This window comes from Sturnira hondurensis, unplaced genomic scaffold (assembly GCF_014824575.4).
Source record: "Sturnira hondurensis isolate 20B ecotype Veracruz unplaced genomic scaffold, ASM1482457v3 Scaffold0008196, whole genome shotgun sequence".
NCBI lineage: Eukaryota > Metazoa > Chordata > Mammalia > Chiroptera > Phyllostomidae > Sturnira > Sturnira hondurensis.
In genome coordinates this window covers 20,131,423-20,158,657 of record NW_028080827.1, presented here as the reverse complement: position 1 = coordinate 20,158,657, position 27,235 = coordinate 20,131,423, and the positions used below count along the sequence as shown (strand labels likewise).

General features: G+C 44.7%; 1 protein-coding gene across 2 annotated transcripts in view; it reads right to left on the bottom strand.

Moving 5' to 3' along the window:
- Positions 1-27,235, bottom strand: part of MAP2K5 (mitogen-activated protein kinase kinase 5) — a 264,505-nt gene that overhangs the window by 18,923 nt on the left and 218,347 nt on the right. For both annotated transcript variants that reach the window (XM_037054214.1, XM_037054213.1), the window contains 2 exons: positions 17,700-17,761; positions 14,844-14,889 (listed from right to left, as the gene is read on the bottom strand). In XM_037054214.1, the coding sequence (XP_036910109.1) occupies positions 14,844-14,889; positions 17,700-17,761 (108 nt within the window). The remainder of the gene's footprint in view (positions 1-14,843; positions 14,890-17,699; positions 17,762-27,235) is intronic.

The window sequence follows — 27,235 nt, the reverse complement described above, 5'->3', positions numbered from 1 at the left end:
CTGTCTTCAGACAAATTCTAACCACTGCCCGGGTCCAGCTAAAGCCAAGCTGCCTCCCTGACCACTGAGCTATCACAGGGGGCGAGCTAGCAGCGCACAGCCCATCCTGCCTTCTTTAAATGTCTCCTGTCAAGGTGTCTAGTCTGCTCCTTCAGGACCTGGCATTCCTTCTGTTTCATTTGAACCCATCACAGCACCTCACAGAGGCAGATAACAAACACCTGTCGAACAACCGACTGTTTCACAGTAACTCCCTCCAAAAAGATGCTCGATAACAGGGGACAGACACAAAATGGGAAGGCTTTCTAATGTCTGGGAGGAATAACCCACAAAGGTCCGTCCGCCCCTAAGAAATGACCGATTTCTTGGAAAATAGCTGCAAACGTACAACATTCTTATACTTCGTTCTAAGTCACATTCAGCTACATTAAACACATCTATTTTCCAAGAAGTTACTAGTCAGAAATGCCCAGAACATTAGGCGAGAACATCATGATGCAAAGAGGCCATGATTTAGTGTTCCACACGTCTAGCCCTTTACGGTTTATAGAACACTTTAATCAACTTATCGAAAAAAAAAGTTCAAGGTTGGTGCCACTACTTCCATTTTACAGATGAAGAAGCTGAGGCTCAGGTCAGCTAAATAAATCCATTACCCAATTACTTAGGGGCAGAGACTTTACTTGAAATCCTGTCCTCTGATGCCCAGATCAACGCTCTCTCCAGTTTACCATGCTGCTTCCTGCCTCGTGTTCACGGTAGACTCATTTTCAAACCCTAGAGCCCATCCTCAGCCTCTCAACGTCACACACAGGGGACAGAGTCTGTCCCACCAGCTGTCGGACACAAACCTCCCCTGCCCTGCAGCCCCCCGCCCTGACTGCGGAGGGAGTGGGGCTGGGGCTCTGTGCCTACGTTCCCACCGCTCCCGTCCCGAGGACCCCGCGGGCTGTCCTCCGGCCTCGGTCTGCTTTCCCGATGGACCCCGACCTCTGTTGGGCTCCCTAATCTGTGTGACCCAACTACTTTGTTCACAGGTCTCTTAAGGCACTCCCCAGTTTGGCTTCTATTTCACTTAACTCTCTGCCCCCTAGTTTTATTGATGTAAAATGGACATACGGCACTGTTTTAAGTTTTAGGTGCACAGTGTAAGATTTGATTTATATACATTGTGGAATAATTACAACAAGTTTAGTTAACTTTCATCATTTCACATAGATACCAAAGACAGTTTTTTCCCCTTGTAGTAAGAACTCTTTTTATTCTCTCAACTTTCAAATACACTGTATAGCAGAGCTGACTATAGCCATCCTGTTGTACATTACATCCCTAGTACTTACAACTGGAGCTTGTACCTTCTGGCCACCTTCATCCAACCCCCCCTGCTCTGGTAACCGCCTTTTTAATGAATGTTTTTAAAAATAGATTCTGCATGTAAGTGAGATCATACAATATTAGTCTTCCTCTGACTTAACTTCACTTAGCATAATGTTAAGGTCCATCCTTCATTAATGGCAGGATTTCCTTCTTTTTTACAGCTAGGCAATATTCCACTGTGTGCGTGTGTGCGCGCACGTGCGCACCTATAATGTCTTTCTCCATTCATCCACTGATGGAGGCTTAAGTTGTTTCCCTAACTTGGCTGCTGTGAATTTCGGTGCTGTAAACGCGGGGGTGCAGATGGCTCTCTGACAGTGTTTCCCTTTCCTTTGCATATATGCCCAGAAGTGCAATTGCTGGGTCACATGGTAGTTGTTTTAAGTTTTTTGAGGAACCTCTACACTGTCTTCCAGAGTGGCTGTACCAGTTTACAATCCTACCAACAGTACCCGAGGGCTCCAATCTTTTCTCTACATCCTCACCAACATGTGTTAGTGGTTTTTTGATGATAGCCATTCTGACAGGGATGAGGTGGTATCTCTTTGTGGTTTATTTCCCTATGATCAGTGATGTTGCATACTTTTTTGTTCACCTGTCAGCCATTCATGTCTTCTGTGCAAAGATGCCTCTTCAGATCCTTTGCCCTTCTTTAAATTAGATTATTTACTTATTTTTTTTTGCTACTGAGTTGTATCAGTTCTCTCCATATTTTGGATGTTCACCCCTTATCAGCAATTATATTTTTCCCCATTCTGTAGGCTGTCTTTCATATGGTTCTTTTTAATCATCTCAAAAGAGATTTATTGAACAGCTTCTTGGTACCTTATATCCTGCTGGCCGCAGGGAATTCAGTGGCTACATAAACATTTCAGTTCCTCACCGCACGCTCTGGAAGGGTAGGTTAGTGTCTGATCAGCTTTGTACTCCCCACAGCTGTGCAGCTCAAGCAGCTGGGCCTGGAACTGTTTGCTGCTGGTTTCCAAGGAGATAAGCAGCCATGTCACAATGCACATTAGCACATACCTTCCTTCGCCGAGAAAGTTTTGTTACAAAAAAAAAAAAGTTAGCCAAAGTAAACAGAACGCTTTGAGATAGGCTCGAGTTATATTTTGGCACAAACTCCTTACCCTGTGCTCAGGTACCACCACTAGTCTCTGGTCTGTCATTGGGTAGTATTTTTTTAAAAGATTTTATTTATTTATTTTTAGAGAGAGGGGAAGGGAGGGAGAAAGAGAGGGAGAAAAACATCAATGTGTGGTTGCCTTTCATGTGCCCCCCCTACTTGGGACCTGGCCCATAACCTGGGCATATGCCCTGACTGGGAATTGAACCTGTTACCCTTTGGTTTGCAGCCCAAGCTCAATCTACTGAGCTATACCGGCCAAGGCCGTCTTTGGGTAGTATTAACTATAGCACCTAGCAATGTATTCTGCATATAGAATGTGCTCAGTGAAGTTTGCTGGAAAACAAATTTCTCCCAAATGCAGGGAACAAAATGCCTTGGAAGCTGCTCACTTCCATCACCATGATGGCAGAAGTGGAAAGAGAGCAGGTCTATGGCTGGGTAAAGGGCAGACAGGACACATTCCACCCTCAGTGTTTGCTGCAGTCGACAAAACCAAAACAATAGTAACAAAAATTCTCACAGCTTCCCCTCAGATAACCAGCTAACAGAACATAGGCACACTGCTGGTGGTTACTTCTTCTCTTCCTGTCTGGTTTGCTTGCACGGAGGGCCATAAGGAGTGAGCTGAACGAAGACCCTAGAGGGGCATCTTGGCATCACAAGCTCTGACCACTGCGACCCTACAGGTTTCTTTGTGGGGTATTTGTATTTATTTCTAATTGCAAGAAATAGTCGGTCTGAACTGAAATTCTGACAAGCACCATAGCAATGCCCTGCCCACTGAGCACCAGCAGATATAGCTCCGAGGGAAGGCAGAACCGGCCCACGTTCTTCCTGGCTGCGTGACTCCAGGCATGTGTCAATCAACCTCTAAGCTCCATTTTAACACATCGGTAAAATGGGAATAAGAAAAACCCTCATAGTGGTTGTGTGCAGAAGGTCAAGGAAATAACTATTTGAAAAAACTCTACAAGCTCAGTGTTTAAAAAATATTATTTAATCTTTTTCTCTGTGATAAATCTATTTTTAAAGGTTAAAGAACAGAAGACTTTCTGAATTTACCTGCAGCTCCAGGTTGCGTGCAATTGCTATGCCAATTTCTTTCTAGTACGTTCAGAGAAAATGTTGTGGTATGGATTTTGGCCAGGGCGGACAGTGGAGGGTCTGCTACTTTTCCTTATGGTCCAAGCCGTGCCTCACACTGGGTGCGGGAAGTAATACACTCACGTAAGTACCCGACCATTGTCCCGTGAGGCCTGGTTCATTTGGGACCCCATTCACAAAGTCTCTGCAGGAAACTCTAGCTGAAAGAAATCCTGCCTTTCCCAGGACTTTTTTTAACTTGTTAAATCCACATCGCTTCAACTCAGTAACTCTTTCTCAAGCTTTCCACACGGGGCTCAGCACCAGACTATACACTAAGGCTACACAGATAAATAAGACGTGATCTTGTCCCCCAGGAACTCCTGGTCTTATCTATGTGCTGCTACCGGTTATGCAAACAAGCTACTGCCCCAAAGGTGAAAAGGCACCAATGGAGGTACCTCCTGGAGGAAGGATGAGTTAACGACAGGAGATCATCAGCCCTACTGAAGCACGCTGGGGAGTACTTCCTAGAGGCTGAGTCAGTTGGGTCTTGTAGGCTGAGTGGGAGATCACCACGTGGACACGAGGAAAGGGCAAGGAAAAAGCACAAGCACTTGAGATACGATCATGCAAGAATGTCTGAAGCATTTGAGGATCCTTAGAAAGGTAGAGCACAGGGCGTGTGGAAAGGAGTGCCCTGAGGTGGAGGGGGCAGGCAAAGGTGGCAGCAGTGAGCGAGGGCCTTTGGCGAGTCTGACGTTCTATCCCGTGCTTGGCTGCTTAGGTCCTCACCTTCCTTGCTAGACTGCAAGCCGGTTGAGGTCAGTACTCAGGGCTGACATACACGCAGCTTCCTCAGCATCCGATGGGATGCTCTGCCCAGGTTGTGACAAATGAAAAATGGTGAGTGCATGCCAACATGCACATCGTGATGCTCAAAGCATGTTCTCTCCTGTCTCACAACAGCAGAAACGACTGAAAACCTCATCTGCACTGCAGTGGGTTGTAATTCAGCCAGCTGCCTAAAAGCTATCCTTGCATCTTCCTCTGGTGCTTAACCCACTTTCCAGATGAAGCAGCGCTGGCGCCTGCACAGGGGGGCTGGGGAGGGGGCCATTCCGAAGGCAGCGGGGGGACTGTGCTTGGCCAGAGCTCCGCTGACCTCCCTGACAGGGGAGGAAAAGCTTGTTTAGGAGAAAGACCTCTCCAGCCTCAGGCCCTGCAGACACTGCATTCCAGGGTGGCCGACTGGCCTTCACCAAAGTATTCCAGAGGCAAGACTGTGGCTTAAAAAAAATCATGTTTAATTTAAAAATTAGAAACTGGAGCAGGCTGTGAGCACAGGGGTTGATTGAAACAAAATTTAAATTCCTGTCAAGCCCATTTAAACACGGGGGCCCTTCATAGACAATTAGCCGCTCCCTGTGAACGCTGAATAAACTCAGGCCTGGTCACTGCGAGAAGAGAGGCACCTACTGTGAGGCGCCGGAAAAAAAAATTAACTAAAATCAGGCTGTATGAAATATTTAGCCTTCCAGGATATCACAGGGGTTTGAAAGTGTAAACAAGACAAAAATCGATTCCTTGGTGCCCTCAAATCAATCCCCCAAAATGGTTAGGGCATCTGTTTCTGCTAAATTTTGTTTACATCGGCAGATTTGCCTTAATTGCAGTTGTTTATCTCTCATTGTCCCTGGGGCCCTAATCTCCCGATTACTAATACTTAACACTCATTTCACATCTAAAGCTACTTCTAATCCTCAACAGGTTTGGGGGGCTCTTAAAACTATTGAAACCGTGGAGGCGGGAGACACAGCCTCTTTGTGAAAGGGACATTTTCTTATCTACTACCAGCTGGGCCCAATCGTCACCAGGGATGGTGACAACAAAGGTGCTAAAAGGCTCTTCCACAATGACTGCTGCTCCACTGGGGATTCAGAGGATAAAAAGGAGCTTTGATGGAAAAATCTGAACAAGAGGCTAAAGCAGTCCAGCCAAATAAAGTTACTGTCATAATCAAATGCTGTCAATCACCATGAAAATCCAATTAAAAATGTTTCAGCACAGCCCTCTTAAGTGGAAAAATGCACCCTATTTATACACATTTTTGTCAACCCCACACCAACCCCACACCAACCCCACAATTAGAAAGTCCTGCTATTAATTGAATCCCCCTCCCCCCAAGTTTAAAAGAGATGCAGGTCACTCAGAAGCCTTTGGAGGGAGCTGAGACTCACGCAGGCTATTGGTATACAATTAAGAGTTAATCGGGTTACATTTGAAAATTCCATTTTTATTTGTGTCAAGGGAACCTTTGCATGAATAAATAAACGGTACCTACTCTCCTACTTAGAATCAGTGACCATTTCTATTAGGAGAACAGAGAAACGGCAAACCAGGATACTGGAAAGAAACTAGTCCATGCTCCGGCAAATGTCTCTCGGTAGACCAAGGCCTAATGTTTAACTCTAATCTTGAAAATTAAGTAGAGGACAGGAGGCCCAATTGTCTCTGCTGCCTTTCTGCAGTCTCCAAATGGCCAAGTGAACCTCAAATTATCTGCAGGCAGATCTGGCCCCCCGAATAACTGAAGCCACAAGACTTATGGTCCCCGTAGGTCTCTCTCAAAACTGCTACAAATTAAAAAGCAAACAACCCATTAAACAAATCCAGCTGGTTACAACTGTAAATAGGAAGCTTCTAAGATTTTTTCAGCCCTTGAAATTCCTGGTTAGACTCATTAATTATTGACAAGAATTGCATCTATTTATTGGAGTGTACTTGCAGGAAAACGAGTTTGCTGCCTTCAATAGCAATTCCCAGATCACGGAGACCAGGCTTCAAGATCCTTTTCTATTTCTCTGATAAATGGCTAAACATCTCTGGTCTTTTTCAGCCTAATCCGTTACTCCGAAGAGCTGGGGGGAGGATGGCATGCATCGGACATGCTGCTAGATGAAGACCCTGGGGTCCCCTGCCATCCATCTAACCAGGCAGAGATGGTGCCGGCCAGGTGGTCTCCTCTGGGTCTTGGCTCTCCGACGACCTCCTGATTCGGAATCAACTACTGGAGTCATGGTAGTTGGTGATGACTACCATTCTCTGGTAGTCACGGTGGCCAGAAGCAAGCCAAAGGCCACACAGGTGCTGCTGAGCAACACCTGCTTAACACCTTCTTGCTCCTCCCAGATTTCCAGGGTGGAACAACCGACTCCAGGTACCTGCCTGTTCTGATTGGTCAGGCCCAAGCTGTACTGGTTGATAAATACTTTGAAAAATTATCCCTGCAAGCACTGCAAGATTGTAGAAATTCTTTAATTTTGGCACCAAATCATTTTACCCATAGGATCTCTCCTAACAGGAAGCTGAACAGAAACCTTTGACCATTGACGTACTCTAGTGTGTTCATCCCAACTTACACTGAGCGTGGCAGTGCCCAGGGGTGGCTTGCTTCTTTGCCAGTTGGTCTCCTGAGTGTTAGTTACTCTGCGAGTTTCTGGAGAACAAGGAAGTATCTTTGTCTTGACCTGTTCAATGCCTGGTGCGGTGTTTTTTTGAAATGGATTAGCGAGAATAGCACGAGGAAAATGTAATAGTGACATCTCTTCTTTTAATTGGATCAGAGGCCTCACCTGAATGCCAGTAGCACAGAACCAAGTCAGGCAGCAAGTTCTGAGATCATGAACGACCTCCAAGGAACTCATAATCTAACTGGTAAAAAAGGGCATTAAGTCGGTGAATTTTACCTCTGCCGGCTCCTTATAACTAACTACTGGCAGAGCTTTAGAAAGTAAAAAAGTACCCACTCCCTGGTTCCGTGACCTGGGTTGGGATCTGGGCATTTTTTTTTCTTTTTTAACCTACTCAGGTGATTCTGATGAGTTGCGGGGGTTAGAAACCATTGTACTACATGAAGCCACTTGTACATATAAGATGAATATGTAATTCACGTAATTAGGTGCTGCTCTCAGAGACAAGAAATTCTGAGGACTTCAGAGGCGAGAGTAAGCACTGTGAAGGCGAAGAGCGGGGAAGAGCTGTGGGAGGAGGACGGAGACCCGCACCGGTAGGGGAGAGGAGGCCATGCCAGGACAACAGAAACTGCCCAGGAGCCACGGAGTGCCAACTGAGGAACTAATGTCCGATGGACTCCAAAGGCACAGTTTAGCCCCCTGTGAATGAGGTGCAGCCTCAAAGAGCGACCTGATCGATCTATTTTACTGCGTCCTAGGTAACCAAACTACTCCTGAGGTTGCAGTTATCCAGCCTCATTGTGCCTTGAAACGTGATGCTGGGAGGATGACAGTCAGCCCAGGAGAAGAAGAAAGCAGCATTGCAGGCAGGAGTTCAAAAAACCGCAATCTTAAACAGGCAAATCATCACTATGTTAAGAGACCTGACTTGACTGATAGAGGAAGAAAGTTATCCTTAACTGGGAAATTAAAACTGTCAGATTGCCGTGATCAAGGAATGACAGATTTTATCTATTTGTATCTCTCGCTATGTGCATGTATATAAATACTCACACACATTTATTTGCTGAAGTCTTGTGAAAAGATTAAGCAGTCATGTTTATGGAAAAACAAAGCTTGTTTTCTGGGGTTATAATCTCTCTGTTCTTGCTGAAGTGCTAACGTGTCATCAAAAATTCAAATTAAAGCTGTCTGATTTAGTGAGATCTCAAGCATCCAGACAGCGATTCTGCTGTTGTAATTATGTGCAATTAAAAAGCTAAAGTCAACTTCCTACTAGTGGATTCCTATTTGGAAGCAGACATAAACAGATGATTTTAATGGCCTTCAGAACTTGGAAATAATAAAAAGAAAATCATTTACATGGTTGTCAACTGGCCCCTCTGTGGAGTCCCAGGCTTCTGCAATGCCTTTGGTGGCTCAAGGAAACGTTTAGTTGAAGTTACAATCCCAGCCAGGGCTTCTCCCTGCAATTTCTGGGTGTCATACTAATGACCTGATTTGCAGCTCCAAATGAATAACCAAAAGCAAAATTATCTTTAAGGGTGGGCAATGAGACACATGTGTGATTCTGGCCCTAATAGTCTATTTTAAAATGTGCGCCGTATGACACGGGCAACAGCTAAATGTAATCAATTAGAACCAAGTTCAAAACTCCTTATTAAACCATCATCAGTATCTGAGAAAGCCAAGACACAGCAGTCCATGAACACTATGCCAGGGAGCTGGAGAACTGTGCCCGTCCTCACACTGTGCTTAGGACACGTGTGGGCCCGGGACCCAAATAAACAGAAACGGGACCCAAATAAAAGATGTCATGCATCTTCGCTCCAGTTAGTAGAAGGTGGTGGTGCTGTTGGGCTTTATCTGAGCCTCTGTGCTCCCAGAAGGCAGTGGCAGGTCAGGACTTGCCCACTCTTCTGTCGACTACACAGGACCACCCCGGTCGCCCAGACAGAGGACCCTTCTCCACCCTTCCTTGGGACCTCCCCAGGACTGGCTGACTTCCTTGTTTACCTGCCTCCACAACCTTGGCTCCACTCCTTTCTTTGAGACATGCTTCATGAACAAACATTCTCCCGACTGCCACAGACTGAATAAAACCATTTCCTTGATTTTCCAGCGCATTTTGTCTTTCACAGGGGTCAGAAGGTTAAGGTCTAACAGAGGTGAACGAAGCCATTTGGGTGCAAGGCCAACAGCCACACTGGAACTTGAGTGGAGGGACAAACTCTAACGTGGTGAGTTCTCCAGTTTTTAAAAGGGACCATGTAGATGTTCAATTTACCACATACTTTGATTAACTGAGAGAACAACCAACAAAATTATCTGAAAATGTAATTACAATCAGGTTTGGATAAGCAGAAAAGCTACCAGTGACAATTTAATTTAGAGGAGTTAAACAAGTTAACATCTCTTTGCAAGTAATTAAATGTTTAAACAGATTTTTCTGGAGCAGTTTGGTGTTATTAGCCCCCAAACAATACCACCTCTCACACATAAAGCCTTCTCTGAGAAACGAGACGCCGTCGAGTTTGCAGCTGCTGGGTTTAGAAGGGAAAAAATCTGAAAGTGCTCCTTTGCTTGTAACTGACACCCCCCCAAGGCCCCCGTCTGTGTCATGTGTTTCCAGCCCCACAATTTACTTGCTTTCCGAGTCAAACGTCAGGTTCTCATTGTAAACTGCACTCTGTGTTTCTTCGGAGGAGCCTGAACGAAAACCCAAACCCGAGAAAGTGCTAAACGAGGACACCCTACTCCAGACCGAGCAAGGAAATGCACAAGATAACGGGCATTATTAGAACCGAAGGAGAAACCCATGTTTTTAAACAATTACTAATGCAGTGTAGTCATAGCATAAAGACAATTTCTGCGCCAGCTTGTTTCTCGGAAATTCTCTCTGCCACTGAACAGCCAGAACAGATAATAACTATTAGTAAATCAAACTCCTCTGCAATATCCAGCTGTGCCTCACCCATTTACATACAGATAGAATGGGTATATGTTTTTAATATGTATGTGATACGTACTTTTACCAGAGCCAAAGTGCATGCTACAAAGGCGGAGGAGAACGGGAATCAGATCAGCATGAGATAATAAAGTGGCCTAGATAAAGTATTAGCCAGCGATTGATCTCAAACCGGGTGCTGCTTCTTCTGACCTGATTACTTACTATGCATAGATTCCATTAAATAGAGCTTAGACATGGAAAGCTACTGGAAATGCTTTAAATGCATATAAGGATCTATCGTACTCTGCACCCCAATTGTAACTGCAGAGGTGTTCTCGGCCCACACACCCTCCCTGCTCAAGGCAAGGCCCATAGTCAGGATGGGCTGGGAGGTTGAAGGGCTCCTGACAGCCGGTGGGAAGCACTGCCCAGTCCCAAAGAGCAGGCCTTTCCCTTCCTACCCCCACACCAAGCAAGTCTCCCTCCCCGGGAGTGCCTCTGTCCAGAGCTGCCCACTGTCTGGCCCTCGCCACACAGCTCTAACAGAATAGGAAGGTAGTGAGGGAGCTTAACAATCATTCAGGGTCATGGTCCCCTCTGAAAAACTGATGACAGCCACGAATCCTTCTTTTTAGAAAAAAATGCAAATCCTCACATGCATGCAGAATTTGGGATGTAATTTCAGGGCCTCTCACAGACTTCCTGAAGTCACAGACCCCAGGTCAAGGACTGCGGATCTAGTCCACCCCTGTTTTGCAGATGAAGACACTGCAGTGGGAGGGAACTGGGAGTTGCTACGGGGAGGGAAGTCTGGAGGCTTTCCCTGCAAAGTCACAGCCTGATCCAAAAGGAAGGTTGATTCTGCAGAAGGGGTTCTCTGTGGTTCAGGAGAGAAACAATGTTTCTCGTCCTGTCCCTTTTATCTAAAAATATTTAAACCTGTACTTTGAATAGCAAAACCAGACTGGAACTTCTCCATCTCAATGCTCCCACCTAGGCTGTCTCTGTCCATGAGTTTAAGGGTCTGATTTTTACTTTTTTGCTTCCCTCAGTCTGACTGCAGGCGTTTTGGGAGAATTCCTCTACCACCTTTGCATTATCGCCCTCCCCTCTCTCACTGCAGTTTCACCAATCCTCTCTGACTGGCACAGGCTGTTTTTGTCTTTTTTTTTCCCTTCACATGAGCAGTGCCATCCCTGCTCGGCTGTCTGAAGCCTGTTGAACATTCTACCCACTCCTCCACGGAGTTGCTGCAGCCTGAGGACTCTGTCTAGGTCTGCCGGACCCCTGGTCACAGAGCTGGGGTGGTGCTGACACAGTGTGTTTCTGCAACACCCGTCAGGGTGCTTTGAAAGTGGGTTCTTTCAAAATGGCACCTGTCTCTCAGGAGCAGATAGGGGTGTGTGTGGATGCCCGTCTGGTTGTGCCAGTGTGCCGAACGTCCTTGCTGCCCGCGCAGCTGGTGTTCCTGTGCTAGGTTTAAAGCTGACTGCTGATTTGGGTAACAGCTCTTAAAGAACTGAAGAAGGGCCAGATCCTTCCAAGGAGGAAGGACTTCCCTGTACTCGAATGGGAGTCTACCCCAGAGAACTCAGTTGTGGAACAAGGTATGTGTGGGCGGTTGTGTGTCTTCAAAGTGTTCAGGCCTGGACACCAGGGTTCCTCCCAGAAGAAATTAGATTTCTGAACAGACTGCCCAGCTGGGGGGGTGAGCATGTTGCCTGTCTGAACTCCGGCTTTGTGGGTGTGGGACTCCATGAGGCCAATGTTGAAGGGATCTCTAGCCCAGCAGACAGCAGAGGTTTCACGTTGCTCTGAAGGTCTGGAGCTCCTGCACACGCATGCTTTACCTAGAATGTCCTCCTGAAAACTCTATTAAAATTCAACCCAAGCTCCAAAGGCCCTTTTCCAAGGCTACCCTCTCCACGTAGCTTTCCCATTTCCCCAGATGGATCGCCACAGCACTCTGCAGTTCGTCACGACAGTTACTTCACTGAGTTATTTGTATACTTGCTGTGTCCCCTGCAAGACTGCATGCACTCGGCTCGCTCTCGGTACCTTCTGTGGGTCTAGCATAAGACTTTGCACATATGGTGTGCAAACATCTGCTGAATTCACTTGTGTACCTAGTTCTGAGATCTCTCAAGATGGTATGGGTCCTGGTGATAAAACTTCTCAGTAAATTCTTTATGTAGCTCAATCTTGATGACTCTGCCAGAAAAGTGCGCCTGTGCACACAAGCCCTTGCCTTCCCAAAATGTAAGTGCTGAGGAAGTGTCTTGGTCCAGTGTCAAAATATTTCCACTTAGAACATAAAAACTGATAATCATCTTAGGAACAACCACGCCATACAGACAAAACTGAGCAGCTAAACAACCAAGATTGTTCTAAAGCTGGGATTCTAGTGGCCTTGAGAGACTAAACTTGAGTTGCACATTTTATCTTTAAGACTAACATGGTCAAAAATTGCAAAGGCGATGATTTTAATTCTGGGTATTCTGGATATAAGGTGATCCCATCAAACCAAATAACAAAAACTGCTTGAGTACCCACTGTGTGCACAGTGCACACCTCCCTGCAGTCAGATTTACTCAGGCAGGGAATCGCTGCATTTCCCGGTGCTCATGGCCACACTGGAGTTCATGAAAAAGTCCCCCCGATGGTGAGTCTGTAACTCTCAGCATTTCCCCGCAACCCACCCGAGTTTCTTCCTTTGCTTTGGAAAACACAGGCCCATAGGGAAACCTTGACAATCCTGCAGGTCTCACAGCCGATGTGGCCCACGCTGTGCAGACCACATTGGTACCCTGCTGCCTGGAGTTACTGCGCTTGGGAGATAAACTGCTCTTTCTGTGAAAGGCAGGCCCCCACCCACAGTGACAAATGGGCTCTACAGTTCATGCATTCCAGAGGATGCTCTCAGCTTCCAGATGGGAGCACCATCAAATAGTTGCAGGCAGAGAGGGGAAAGGAAAAATTAAAGCCATTAATATGCTAGAAGGAATAAAGAGACTGGTTCCTTAAGACTGGGTCCCTAGGATGTGACCCAGGTTCTTCAAACCAGACACAGTCCACTTCTTTCCCATCTCCTATGAGCCCACTATTTGGACCCAAAGCAGGCAGGTTGCAACCTCCTTGACCACTGGGCCTTACACACACTCACTGTCTCCTACCTCCCCACAGAGCCCTTTCTGAGCCAGGGGGAGCGTCACTACTGCTACACCTGAGAGAGCCCATTCATTTAAGTCAGACTGTGAGCAGCACTAGAAATAATGTTAAATTAAGTATAGGATGGTGCTTCCTGTGACTGAATTTTCATTGTGCTTTATTGATTTATTGATACTTATTAATTAAAAATGTGGAACAGCACACACCAGGGTGTATAGTTGTAAAGAGATATATCGAAGTACATATCCCTTGTCTCTCTCTCCCCCCCCACATGCTTAAGGCACTGGAGGTACCCACACTAACCTTATCTTTATGACCTGCCACCCTAGAACGATGTCCCTTACCAGTACCTACGTCTGCATATACCACCTGCAGATGTTTTATTTATAAGCGGCCAACTCAGTGCAGTACCAAACAGTGCACCTACAAACATTATCTGGTTTATGAAACCCTATTCCTTTGTTTTAATAGCCGAGCTATCCAGCCACAGCGCAATAATGTACAAGGTAAATGGGCCTCCATCTCTAGAACCTGTTCCAAGTTTTCTCAAATGTGACTAACTCCAAGGATTTCCCAACCGTCAAAGAGACACCCTCTACCCCCACCAAGAGCAGTTTATTCTAGACATGAAACCTGTACAACTACAAAGCACAGAGGTTTTAGGGGTGAACTTTCTTTAACTTGAAACTACCCTGAAAAAAGAAATCTTGCCCCAGGGGTGACAGGAAAGAGAAAACTACTTCTCTGGAAAGCACTCATGACAAAAAAGACACAGACTACTGTTTTATTTGGGGTTAAAAGCTGCAGATACAGAAGCTTGCATGCTGAGGTGTTCATTAGGATGGCATACAAAGGAGGAAGACTTCTGAACCAGTTACCTCTAAAATGCTTACTGTTTAAAGTGGTGAAGGAAAACTGGTCGGAATGTGCTCTGACTGCGATGATCGAAGACGCAACGGCACGCACAACACGAGAACGAGTAGACTCAATCACTTACTAACGCTGGAGTCTAATGTTACTCTAACGGCTTGTGCGTTGTCAAACCAACACTCTGCACTGAAGAGACGGCCGTTTGGGAATTGTCAGGAGCATCTCTGTTTTCCTCCCTGCGGGACTAAAAACTGTCACTTGCAATCAAAGAAAGCAGCCTTGGCGCTGAGAACACAGCACCAACAGCCCTATCGTGTCTCTTTCTGAGCAAAGACCAAAGATTCCCATTAGCTCGATCTTTTGCAGCCAATCTAATTTCCTTCCACATGAATCCAAGAGGGCTCCGCGCCACATTCAGAACTTCCTGTAGGGCTGCACTAAAAACTTCGGATGCTGCCTGCCTTCTCTGTGACGGATGCTCAGTGCTGAGAGAGGCTGTGATAGCAAACCGGGACGGGGGTGCAGCCTGGAGTAATCTCTGACCCCTGAGGGGAGGCAAAGGAAAAGAGCTCTGCGTTCGCTGTCAGACTGGTGGTGGGCTTTTAAAAAGTAAACACCGCTATGTGAGGAGCTGAGCCTCAAATGCACTGACCCAAATTAAGTAGATACTGTTGCATCTCCAGAACCTGTGGGTATTTTAAATTCCATCCTGGTCCTTTTAACAGAATGTTAAGCACAGATATATACATGGAGAATCCTAACGTATTATAACTAAAAAAAATTTACTTACCATCAATTCCTCAGGTGCTGGCCTTTCTTTTGGCTGTTTTCGCATGCTGTAAGAGAAAAAAAACATCTATTATCTCTATCACTTCTAAGTTGATGCTGTAATTTCCATCATTGACTATTTCCCCTGGAACTGGGATGTTATTAAAATTTATCATGTTCAATTCTTGGCCAAAGTACAGGCACATCTCGTTTTAATGTGATTCGCTTTACTGCGTTTCACAGATGTTGCATTTTTATATAAACTCAAGGTAAGACCCTCCACCAGCAAAAAGATGACGACTCGCTCGCTGTGACGTGCGCCAGCAGCTTTGGGACGTGCCCGCGCCAGCGTGCGCTCCCTTCCTTTTACTTTGGCCTTTAATCGGATTTTGGGGATCTCAAGAATCAAAAATACAAATACTTTTTAAAAATTACTCTGGCAATACAGATAAAGAATGAATTTAAGTAAATTCATACAGATTCCATTCAGGAATCTATATAATGCTACAAAATTACAAGTGGGTTATTATTACATTATCTTGGCTTTATTTTGGCTACAATGCAAGTCGACAATTCATTAAACAGCTGTGGGAAAGTTAAGTTTGTTTCAACTGCTTAACGAATCACATTCCTCATGCAAAATATTTCTTACCTTACATGCCGCAGGTATAATTAGTACCTGCAGCATGTACTTAACCATGTGCTGAGGCCCCCACCGAGGCTGAGATGACTATTTGTACAGAACCCAGTGTGTCTGTGGGATGAAGTTGTGAAGGGAGATTGCTGTTTCTGCTAGAAAATCACATGGACGTTTTTTCTTTCTATAAGGCAACCTCTGACCTTTGTACAATCTTCGCATTTGCTGATAGTATTTTTTTAAGTAGAGAGATTTAATGATCATATGGTAAACAAGAACCCTAGTTATGAACCATAAATGGTATCAAGGACATTCGCCTTCCCTATAAATAACCATATGCACCTCTCAAATCCTGCATCCATTAGCGAGTAATTCAAGCTGTCTCTCCGGTGGAGTTGGTTACAGCCCTAATCTGACATTCCAAAGCAGCCGTATCTCTTGGGAAAACAAGGCTATTACCCACTATCATTTCTGTTTCGGCTTAACATCTGTGGAAATTTCAACACAGGTTATCCCTCCCTCTGTCTCCATAAAACTTTTACATAACAGCTGATTAATTTTTTGGACGGGGAAGGCAAAGCCTTATCTGCTTTTATTCCTGTCTGCCCAGAACGGGCCCCGCCCCCAGGTTGGTCTTGGACCACACAGCGGGACAGAGAAGCGTGCGTGGTCTTCCCGCCACAAATCCAGCAGCTCTGCAGCCAGTGATGCCCCAACCAGGCAGTTTAGGAATCACACGGTTTGTTTTTCAATTTCTGCCTTGCAAAGTGGGGTGTTCCCAGGATGTGCTTCTGCATGTTTCTAGGAATTTCATGCAAGGGAAACTAAGAAAGTAAGATTAATAAATATTTCTGAATAATGGCTGTAATATTAACGAAGTCAGGATTCCAGTGTTTACCCAACATATATCTTTTACCTAACATGGCATAATTTGGGAAAAAAATGTCTGCAGAGTGAAACAGTTTTTAAAACTTACAGAGTATTATGTAAGTATTTTAAATAAATAGAAACAGTGTTAATAAAATTTTAAAAGTCAGAGGAAAAAATCTCTACATATTTTTCTACGAACTATAAACTGTGTAAGACATTTTTACTAAGAGGTAACACATTACACTTAGTCAAAAGGTGAGAAAGCCTGATGTCTACGTTACGGGGTATTCCTTGGTTTCACTTGAGCGCGATCATCAGATGGATCACAGGGGAAGGATGCGGACAGCGTACAACCATGTTGGCTCGGCACCCTTTGTGGCACCGCAGGACGAGGGATTCACTGACTACCAGTGGACACGACTTGGGAGGGGTGATGCCGTGAGGAATTCGGTGAAGGGAAAAGACAAGTGAAGGTAGTGATGGAGGGGCTCCGGCATGTCCACGTCATTTCCAGCGGGCTCTGCCTCCTGCCTTGGGGTGGTTGCCCCTCTGCCCCCCATTCCTTCTCTCCCGGTGCTGGGGTGAGGGAGAGGGCACGGGGTGGGCAGTGGAGCAACCAGGCCTTCCAAGGCCCCGGAAGTGCTGCCAAACGAATGGGGGAGAGGTGGGTGATGTGAGGGCTAATAAAGAAAAAGTCATTCCACTGGGAGGAAAAAGGCAGAAGGCTGAGAAAGAACCCTCGGCAGAAAAACGCCTGTCTCCTCAGGTATAAAATGACAAGGGGCTGCCTGGAGACTCTGAGCGCCCCTTTGACCTAAATCCTGTGGTTCTTCTCAGGTCCTTAATGGTCCAAGTGGACCCAATAGAACCATGTTTTCATCGTCTTTCAAACATCAAAATTCATTAAAATGGGACATCAGTATCACATTTAAAACACAACCACAGATAAAAGTTATTTATTGAAAATCCAATAAATTAATAAACTATGCTGCTTCCACTTAGTGACACGCCATTTTATGGGTAACTTGAGGTTACATTAATAAAAATAAGCTTCACATCTCTGCTCAGTGGGGGCTATAAAATTGTGTATTTCTTTAAAAAAATGGATAGCAACATATCTGTGCTCAAAGAAGTAGCCTGATTCTCAGTTTATTAAAACAGAAAATGTCTCTAAAGTACAATCCTTTGTGTAAATAACATTTACATAATTTGAACAATTTCCTCAGCTTTGCCTCCCCATCTGCCCAAGGCCCTGGAGTCCCTCCCATCTCCAAAAGGAAGCAGGGAGAGCCATAAGGTCTCACGGAGCGTCCGAGTTAATGGCATGTATCATTTACATTGAGGGCATGGCATGTCTGCAAACAGGCTCACCACTGAGTGATGAAATGTACAAATGGCTCGGAGAACTCTCCAACCGGAAGGACGGGCGAATCCTGGGAGGGAGGAAAAACAAGTCACCAAAAGTCACAACAATTCCTTTTCTTTCCTTATGCCCTTCCTCCCCCCTCCAAAGTAACAGTCGAAAGATGAATATATAACAAAGATTCACCAGCTGGTGGGAAGAAAAATAAGACCTCATCCAATTAAAAAGGTTGCCTACACCCTCTTCCGAATGCTTAGGTAAAATGCCAAATTTAAAGCCCCTCTCATTTTACAGTTGTGAGAAACAGGAGCACAAAGAGGGAGGGGAGGTGAAAAAAGGACAATGATAGCCACAGGGCAGGAAAGAAGGTACGAAAGTGTAAATGAGAAATTAATGATTATTTAAGTAACACACAAATGGTCTTGTAATTAACAAAGAGCTGTTAAATTATTCTTGTGTTGACCTTTGTTTCTTTTACTGGATTTGCTATTTATTTACACTTTCCTTTTTATTTACATTTATTTATATATTCAACTGCTCTGAACCGTTTGCCCCTAACAGAATCATTTGGGCCAGATATATATATATATATTTAATGTAAAGGCTTTTAGGGAAAGCTGTTTTCTGGAAAAGAATTCCAGTCTGTTTGCCTGTCTAGGCAAACCCGACCTATGAGGAAGGCAGTGCGTTAAGGACATAATGGAAAACTCCCACCTTGACCACCAAACAGAACTGGGGAGGAGGCAGCGCCACTCTGAAGAGCAGAAAACTACACAGCAACAAATGCTCAACAACAACTGCGTAATACAGGGAGCAAACCCCATTACCATTTGCAAAGGAAGGCTTTAAGAATTTAGGAGTTTTTTCAAGAATGACAGAGAGCGCCACTGTGTTTATAGTGTAACGGCTCAGGATGTAATGAAATTACACTGCAGAGTACTTTAACAGTCATCTCATTAGACCTACAGTTGGAACAAGAGAGCCACATAAAGTAGGCAGCTGCAAATGACTCCATTCTCATCTATTCTCATTTGCTATTAAAAATACCTTTCGGCGGCTTTTTTCCTCCCTGACATCCCTACACAAAGTGCCCTGCAAAGTATGATACATGCACCTATTTAAATTAACAAAGGAATGACTTATTTTAATCTTACTGTGCTTTGGAGTGCTTTGGCCATTTGGATGAGCAATATATCATTACATACAACCTTCCAGCGCTGCAGGCAAGAAACTCAGAGCACGCAGCATTTGGTGGGAGCCAGACAATTTCTCCAGCACACAACTGTGTCAAATGCATGCATGTATTCATTATTGAGAACGAGAGGAAATGGCTTTGATGTAGTGGAGAAAAGACGACGATAAAAGCACCTCTGCGATGTGCGTGTCATTGTCAATGGCGGCAGATAGACACAATCGCACAGCCCCTATGTGATTAGTAAATATACATATAATTGCTGTGGCCAATTATCAGAAAAATGAGATCGGTAATTACAAGACAGAAAATTAACTAGAACTCTTATTAAGGCTTTGTTTCCAATTCAGAGAATTGGAAACTGCTGGAAAATACAACTGAATTGAAAGGAACTGAGGGGGTCAAAGCAGGAAAAAAAGTAAATAAAAATAAAAATAAATAAATCCCCTAAGAAGTAAAAAAACAAAAAAGAAATGTGAACAAAATGTTTCTTAGTTTTTGCCTATCTGTCCTCTTTGAATGCATTCTGTTCATTCAGAGGAGGGGGAGGTTAGCAATCATAAACTTAAAATTCTCATCAGTAGAGAAAGGCTTCCAAGAGGAAAGGAAAACAAAGGGAAATGGGAGTGAAATAAAATCTTGCCAAGTTCAAAGGATTACATGCAGCATTACATGGCAAGGGCATGGAAACGGGGGGGTGCGATGAAATCCTCTCAACAGAAACAAGACACGAGATAATATAACGAGTCTTCGATAAAGGTCCTGTAATATGGTCACAGAAGTCCTATCAGCTTGAAGAGCGAAAAATAAAAGATGGTATCAGCTTCAGCCCAGCCCGTTTCAGGAAAGCCATCCATGTCACCAAGCCTGCAAGATTCGGCAAGGCCCACTTCAAGGCATGATGTTTTACTGTCTCAAACAAGAACTATTCGTAAAAACAGACTTCCGAGTTTGAGGCACAAAAATCGCGGACTCTGCTCCGGTTGTTAGTTTTCTGAGTCATTCATTCCTCACTTTTTTGGAGGCTGCGGTGGTGAAGTATAGTGACAGCTGCTTTAAAGTGCAGTGTTCAGGGAAAGGAAAGCCTACTGCCTCAACGTGGCTGAATATTTACCAAGATAGTTAAGATTCTGGATGGGTTTTCTATAAAGATCCTGGTATAAAACATGATGCTAATGTGGGCCTCATTTCAGAGTCTGATACCAAGAGTAAATTAATGAATTACAGACTAGATGACTTGATGAAGATGTCATTTTAACACGGATGAGAAACAAAATGAGGAAATGTGACATCTTCGCACGGACAGTTAATTTTATTTAAGACCTGATATTGTAGCCTGTTAAGTTCCTCATAACATAAAACTAAGGAGCACTGGGTGGTACCCATGAATAATTTATTTCACTTGTGAAAATGCCAGCCCACGTGGACTTTGCTGAACCAGGGAGTGGATTCTCATCTCAGTGGTGCCTGGAAAGAATCACTCATCAAAGATGGGGTGGGGGAGGGACGGGGAGAGATTTTAATCTCACAGACAAAATGCCAGCCATCTCTTTTCATTTTAAAGTCTATGTCTCCTGCATCCCTCAAAGGAGAATTTCCTGATACTAAAGACGGACACGGGGTGGTGGCGGTCAGAGTGCAGCAGAGAAACACGGGGCAAAGGGGTCCTGTGAGAGCCCCCCCAGCCAGAGGCGCGCGTTCCATGACGTAATTCAAATCTGTTTGAAGGAGGGTGGGAGGCTCATTGGGAAACTGCTCCAGTTTCACAGATGCTCCCAGGCAGGGAAAGCACCCGGTCCACACTGGGGAGGGGTGGGGGGTGGGGCAAGGACCAGGCCACAGACTCAGATGGGCCAGGACACTGGTCACTGCTACTTATCAAAATCGTTCTCTGTGAAATGCGGGTTCAGGCCAGATGAAGAAACATACTTCAAAAATAAAAACACAAATTGGAAAAGTAGTTACACTAATAACTTTCAGGACCAGCTGAAACGGACTCTAAATTGTTACATTCACTCACTTTAAGACCCTGGGTGCCATACCTCACCTTAAGGGCTTTTTGCTTCTAAGCATGGAGGTATGGTCTGAGACTCTGGACACACCCTTAACCAAAAGCTTTAACCTGAGACCCTAGTCCCAAATCAGCTGTAGAGTCCTGCGGAAGGGACGAAAGCTGGACCTCCTTGCAAAGCAGGTGACTGTTACCGACAGATGGCTGCTACAGGCCCTTCAGTAGCGATTCTGGCCTCCAAGGAGGATGTCTCGGAGTCTCTGAAATTTCAGTGACCACCTGGTCGGCGCCTTTTGCTAAGCACCAGGAACACAAGCAGGCGGCATGCTAGAGAGCAGCGAAGGACAACAGGGAAAAAAGTTTGAGTGATGCCTTTGCCTTGTGAATAATGAACAGTTCAGGAAGGTCAACCCATTACAACTGAAACTGTTTAATTATTAATTATGCACAATCTATGAGCAAAAGGACAAGTTCAGAATGTTTAATGTATGCTAACTTCGACTGGACTCTCTCTGGGTATTTTGTTATTAGCACTTGTCAGCAAGGTACTCAGGCATAAAAAAAAAGGCAAGCAGCAGGAAATCCAAGTGTGTGTGTATGTGTATGTATGTATGTATGTGTGTGCGTGTGTACCTGTGCACTCAGAGGTGGGGGGGAGGAGGGAGAGGGAGGTCCAATTCCAAGCACAGCTGCGGGGAGTTCACTTGCAGAGTAAGTGTGCCCAGACGTGCACCCGAGACCTCGAGAGCAGGCAAGCATGTTGGATACTCCAGATACAGAAAACATAAATGAGAAAAATGTGTTTGAACTGACTTACTTAAAGGGGAGAACATTATTTTGAAGACAGTTTTTTTTAAAACTGTGATTCCTGACTTTGAAAGGAACTGCGTCTTTGCTGTTTACACACACGCATGCATAATCTGTATCACATCAGTGGTTGACCCCATGTCGGGTTCCTGGTTGTGGTACTGCACTACATCACCGGCTGGTTACCAGGGGGGAGACTGGGTGAAGGGTACGTGGGGTTCTCTGTGCTGCTTCTCACAACTGCATGTGAATCTACAGTGATGTCAGAACAGAAAGTTTAAAAAGAGAAAGGCTAGGAGCCAGTTTTAAAACCTCTAATGGGGTTCAGATTCTTAGAGAAGCTTGGCTGTATAAGGAAGAAGCTTGGCATAAGTGGAAAAATGTTAAGGTTAAGGGACCTTTGCTTAAAAAATTACCTGATGATTTAATTTTTGCCTTTAATTCATAATTGATGACAATGGAACTTGACAATGACATGGGTGTCAATTCATACACTGATAGGGCAGAGACAGAAAACTGGGTAAAAATGATGCGATCATTCATTATTTATTTCATTCATTCAACAATTTTCTTGACTTCCTACCATGTCAAAGACACTGACCCTGGCATTGTGGGATGACTGATATTGAATACGTATCCTCAAAGAATTAGTGCATTTGTAAAAAATATTTTATTTATTTTTAGACAGAGGGGAAGGGAGGAAGAATAAGGGAGAGAAACATCATTGTGTGGTTATGTCTCCCGCACCCCCTACTGGGGTGCTGGCCCACAACCCAGGCATGTGCCCTGACTGGGAATTGAACTGGCAACCCTATGGTTTGTAGGCTGGCACTCAATCCACTGAGGCACACCAGCCAGGGCAGAATCTGTGTATTGTTCAGAGAATAAGACATGTATTCCTAGTAAACAGCCCTGCAAGAGGGAGGAAGTGGCCAAGTAAGAGCGCCAAGGCTGGGCCCTCAGGCTGTGCTGGACAGAACGGAGGGTTCTATGCAGTTTGGCTGGTACCTGAGTTCAGAGAGGAGAGGGACGGGGAACAAAGTCTGAGTCTGGGGGCTGTGAGACACCTTCTTTGCTCAATTTTCTTCCTTCATCACTCTAGAGAATACCTGGGGGTGAAGGAACCTTGCCCATCTTAATCTGTTCGTATTCTCTTCTCTTTGTGCAAAACAGACATTCCTTCAAATTAAGGTCTTAGATTTATTAGCAGCAAAAGACACGGAAGATAGAAAGGCAACTTCTCAATCAGGGTGCTGGCTATACTGATGAATTCCAAGGTCGGCTGTACTATGGTTAAATTAAAACAGTCTAGCTAGTGAAATAAAATGCGGCAAGCCTTCTTAACTTTTAAAAATAGCCCATTTCTAGACTTCACAATCTCAAGTCATCCAACCGACAGGTGGTTACATCACAGAACTACCTGGAGCCTGACCGGTGTTGAGGGTTACGCTCTAACATTTTAAAAATAAATCTTTTAATTCGAGTGTGATGTTTCTTTATCCTGACCCAGAAATTTCTGGTCACACATACGGGGTTTCTTACTGAGGGAACAGCTCTCATTGGTCGCTTTTCCACCCAGAAGGCCAAGATCAAAGGTCACGTGTGACCCCAGTAGCTTCACGTCAGGCAGAACTGCATTTGGCTTCATCAGACCCCAAATTGGTTTTTGCTTCTCTTTGTTCACTGCCTTACGTCTCTGTGAGACAACTGGCAGAATCGGAGGGCAATTTTGCTTTCCCCTGGGAGGAAATGTAGTTTGTTGGAGGAAAAAAAAGACACATAAATCAAAAACTCCAAAACTAAAACAAAACAAAAAACCTCTGGACCCTCATGTTCAAAGACACCTGCAGAAGCTAATCTATAAACCAAAACCCCACTTGTCCAAAGTGTAATCCAGTGGTAGATTCTGGGAAATTAGTTCAGGTTTTAGTATTTTTGAAAGCCCTCAATGTTCACATCTGTTTCTGCCGTAACAGACTATAGCCAGGGAAAGAAAGGCAGCCACGTCTTACCAGAGAGAGAAAGGCGGGAAACAGATGGACAGGTGCTCCCGGTCAGTCAGAGAATGAGGGGCCTAGTTTAACATACGAGTTAACCAAAATCGCACATCAGAGTTATACAAATTTCATCATGCTTATTAAAACACTCACTCCCAAACGTGGCTGCTCTGTGAGGGAACAGTGAGCATTCTCACACCACGTGTACATTTGATCAGTCAGGCGGCACAGGGAACAGCCCCGGGGTGGGAATGAGGCCTGCAGACGGATGCCGCCAGAAAAGAAAGTCTCGGCCCCCTCCGCTGGAGACCAGAGAGCCTCCTCCCACTCATCCCACTCTGGACCGGCCCTGAGCAGAGAGTGAAAGCTGATTCAATTTCTACACCGGGTCGCCCTGTGCTCGGGTTGCCAGATGTGACAAATGACATGTTTGGGTGTTTCGGTGGGAAGTTCTGTCCACTGGGGCCAAGCTGACAGTAGCAGCTCATTTAACTCGTCTCCGTTGGACCTGGAACCAGGGACAGAGGCATGAGTTTTTACCACTGAAACACCCACCTGACCTTGTCCATAAAACCTGAAATCGAGGGAGAACCAGCTGCTGGCCAAGCGAACACTGCAACCAGATGGCTGGGGTAACATGACACATTTGAATGAACAGGTCTAGAGGAATCTGTTTCTAGGTAACTGACATTTGAGATGATAAAGATTTTGCCCATTTTCACTTTCTCCTAAATATGTTTTTGAAGTTCCTCAGTATTGAAATAAGAAAGAAGAGGAACAAACTTTGTCATTGATGTAAAAAACTAGCCCTTCAGTTGGTCTACCAACTTTTTGTCATTTAAAAGACTTACATTTACTTAGACATTTTCTAAATATATGGCAAAGTTCTTGGTGTTTTATAAAATGCCTGGAAAATAAATAGGTAGAAAACTGGAAAATACATTAATCTTTTTAAAAAATGTTTTTTAAAAAGATAATGCCCCAGCTGGTGTGACTGCCTCAGTGGATTGAGTGCCAGACTATGCACCCCAGAGGTCACTGGTGCGATTCCCAGTCAGGGCACATGCCTGGGTTGCAGGCTAGGTCCCCAGTGACTGGGAATCGAACTGGCAATCTTTAGCCTTGCTGGATGATGCCCAATGAACTGAGCCAACCGGTCAGGGCAAATGCATTAATCTTCTAAACTATATTTGCAAAACTGCTTCCTTTCTAAAGCCAGTGAACATCTTCCTTTCTCTTTATTGTAGGCCTCTTGTTGGCATAAGCTATAGTATGCAGTGTTCCTTAGAGGTGCCTACAGGAACAGTACATATACCCTCTCACACACTCGCAGCCACAGATGGCTCCCTCTGCAATGGCGTAGGCAGAGCAGCAAAAAGCGTGCTTGTCTCATACCAAAGGGATTTCATTTACAAAAGTAAAATCCGTTATTGTCCCCTCTCTCTGTAGCCTCCCACTGTATTTCTATTGCTTTTTCATAAAACACTCCTGCAAATAATCAAGCATGACCACTGACATCCACGAGATTGAGTTTTAGGAACCATTAAATGAGCTTGCCCTCACGGGAAGCCTTCTGCCTACGCTGGTCTAAAGGTAATTATTCAGCAATTCCTACCTGTGGTTTTACCTTGTCCCTGTACAGTGTTTGAATTTCACACACTGGTAAGGTCAATTTTTTTTTTCCTCAGGAGAAGTCCAGCTACACGTTTGATTCAGGACCTAAATTATAATGTTAATATACACACTGGTGTTTCACCAGGTTCTGTGCGCAGAAGTACTGACTAAAAGCAATGTGGAAGGTAGATCGCGCAGTACATTAGGAAAAAAAGAGGAACATCTGGAAGAGAAAAAGAGCCCACATCCATTTCCTGAATGAAAGGAATTATTCCTCTTTTCACAGGTAAGGGGTGAACACTGAAACACCTGAACTACAGCCACACACTGATCAAGGGCAAACACCTGGCAGGTCCGTGTCCTGGAAAATCAACAAGCCAGAACACTTGCAAGTCAGGCCCTGAGAACAGGGAAAGCCGAAGTCCACGTCGCCACACTGTACGTCCTCCTAAATGTTCACTCGACTGTTGGCGAAAATAATCACTGCCATTTGCAACCTGCACTGCTTGCTATGGAGAAGGGGAAAAGCAGAACTTCAGTGGCTGCGTGGTGTAGGACGGATGGCGGTATTTGCTTACACATCTGTATAAACGAATTTGAAGGTTACGTCAGCGGTGACTACAAGGCTGAGAATTATGTGTGAACTCTGGATCTGTACAATACATGCAGAGAGAAGGGAATTTAAAGTTGCCTGAAGGAGACACCACCTCAGTTTAAAATTAGTCCATGTGAGAGAAACAAAGAGAGGGAGGGAGGGAGGGAGGGAGAGAGAGAGAGAGAGAGGGAGGGAGGGAGGAAGGGAGGCAGGGAGGGAAGGAGGCAGGGAGAGGAAGTGGAAAAAATAGAACTACACACTGTAAAATGAACAAGTTCAGTTAGAATGTTCATCAGGATTTGGAAAATCATAATGCCATCTGCTACTCTGGACCTCCGAACATCAGGGATCTCGTGGGCCCAGATGCTTCCATTTCCAGGAGGAAGGAAGGAACATACACTCCCTGGAATGCTGCCTCCATTCTGGAATGAAGGCAGTACCCCAGCCTGCCTGTTTGGAATCCCTTTTGAGAACATCCGCACTGCTCACAGATGCCTTTTCCCTGGTTTAGGAAAATTAACGGTAGGCAAAATGGCTACAGCGACTGGGCAGTGAGGCAGAGCAGTACCCCAGCCGGAGCTGCTGGGTAACTGACCCTGGCATCCAACTTGGGCTCAGGGTGTGTAGGTCCCATTGTGGTGGATTAAATGAGCATTGTCCTACGGCTGGCTAAGACTTCACAATAGAGCAACACATGTTAAATGACAGCAGCCAAAACCGGCCCCGCCAGGCAACTGCCCATTCACAGAATGCTATTCATAGGCCTCCACCCCCCAAGAAATTAATTCATTAATAATACATCAGGCTTCATGGACAATTCAAAGAAAACAACACGAAGCTACTTGTCCAGCACTGCCTGAAGATGTGGAATTTTTCCTGGTTAAAAAAAAAAAAGAAACACATTTAACTGACTTACTGAAATCAAAATCATAGGGCTATTTATGCTAATACTTTGCTTAGTAAAAAAGAAAAAATGGAAAATATCTATCCACTAAATTCATTCACTGACTAGGAGATAATATAAATACAAAGTTTTCAATAGTAGCTAATAAAATCTGATAACTACTTAAGAAATTAATTTTTCCCACTTTAACTGACTTTGTATATCCTTCAGACTATCAGGAAAAATTTTGCTTTTCACTTGTTTCCTCTGTTACATTTTTAAAACTCACTTCCTTTCTTTCTCCTCCCTCCCATCAACTCATAAATATGAATTAAATATAATTATAAATGAACAGAACATTAACTTTTGGATTACTGCTGTGTTTTGGTAGAATGTTAATGTCATTTCTAAAGAAACAGTTATTACCAATAGAAAAAGTAATTAC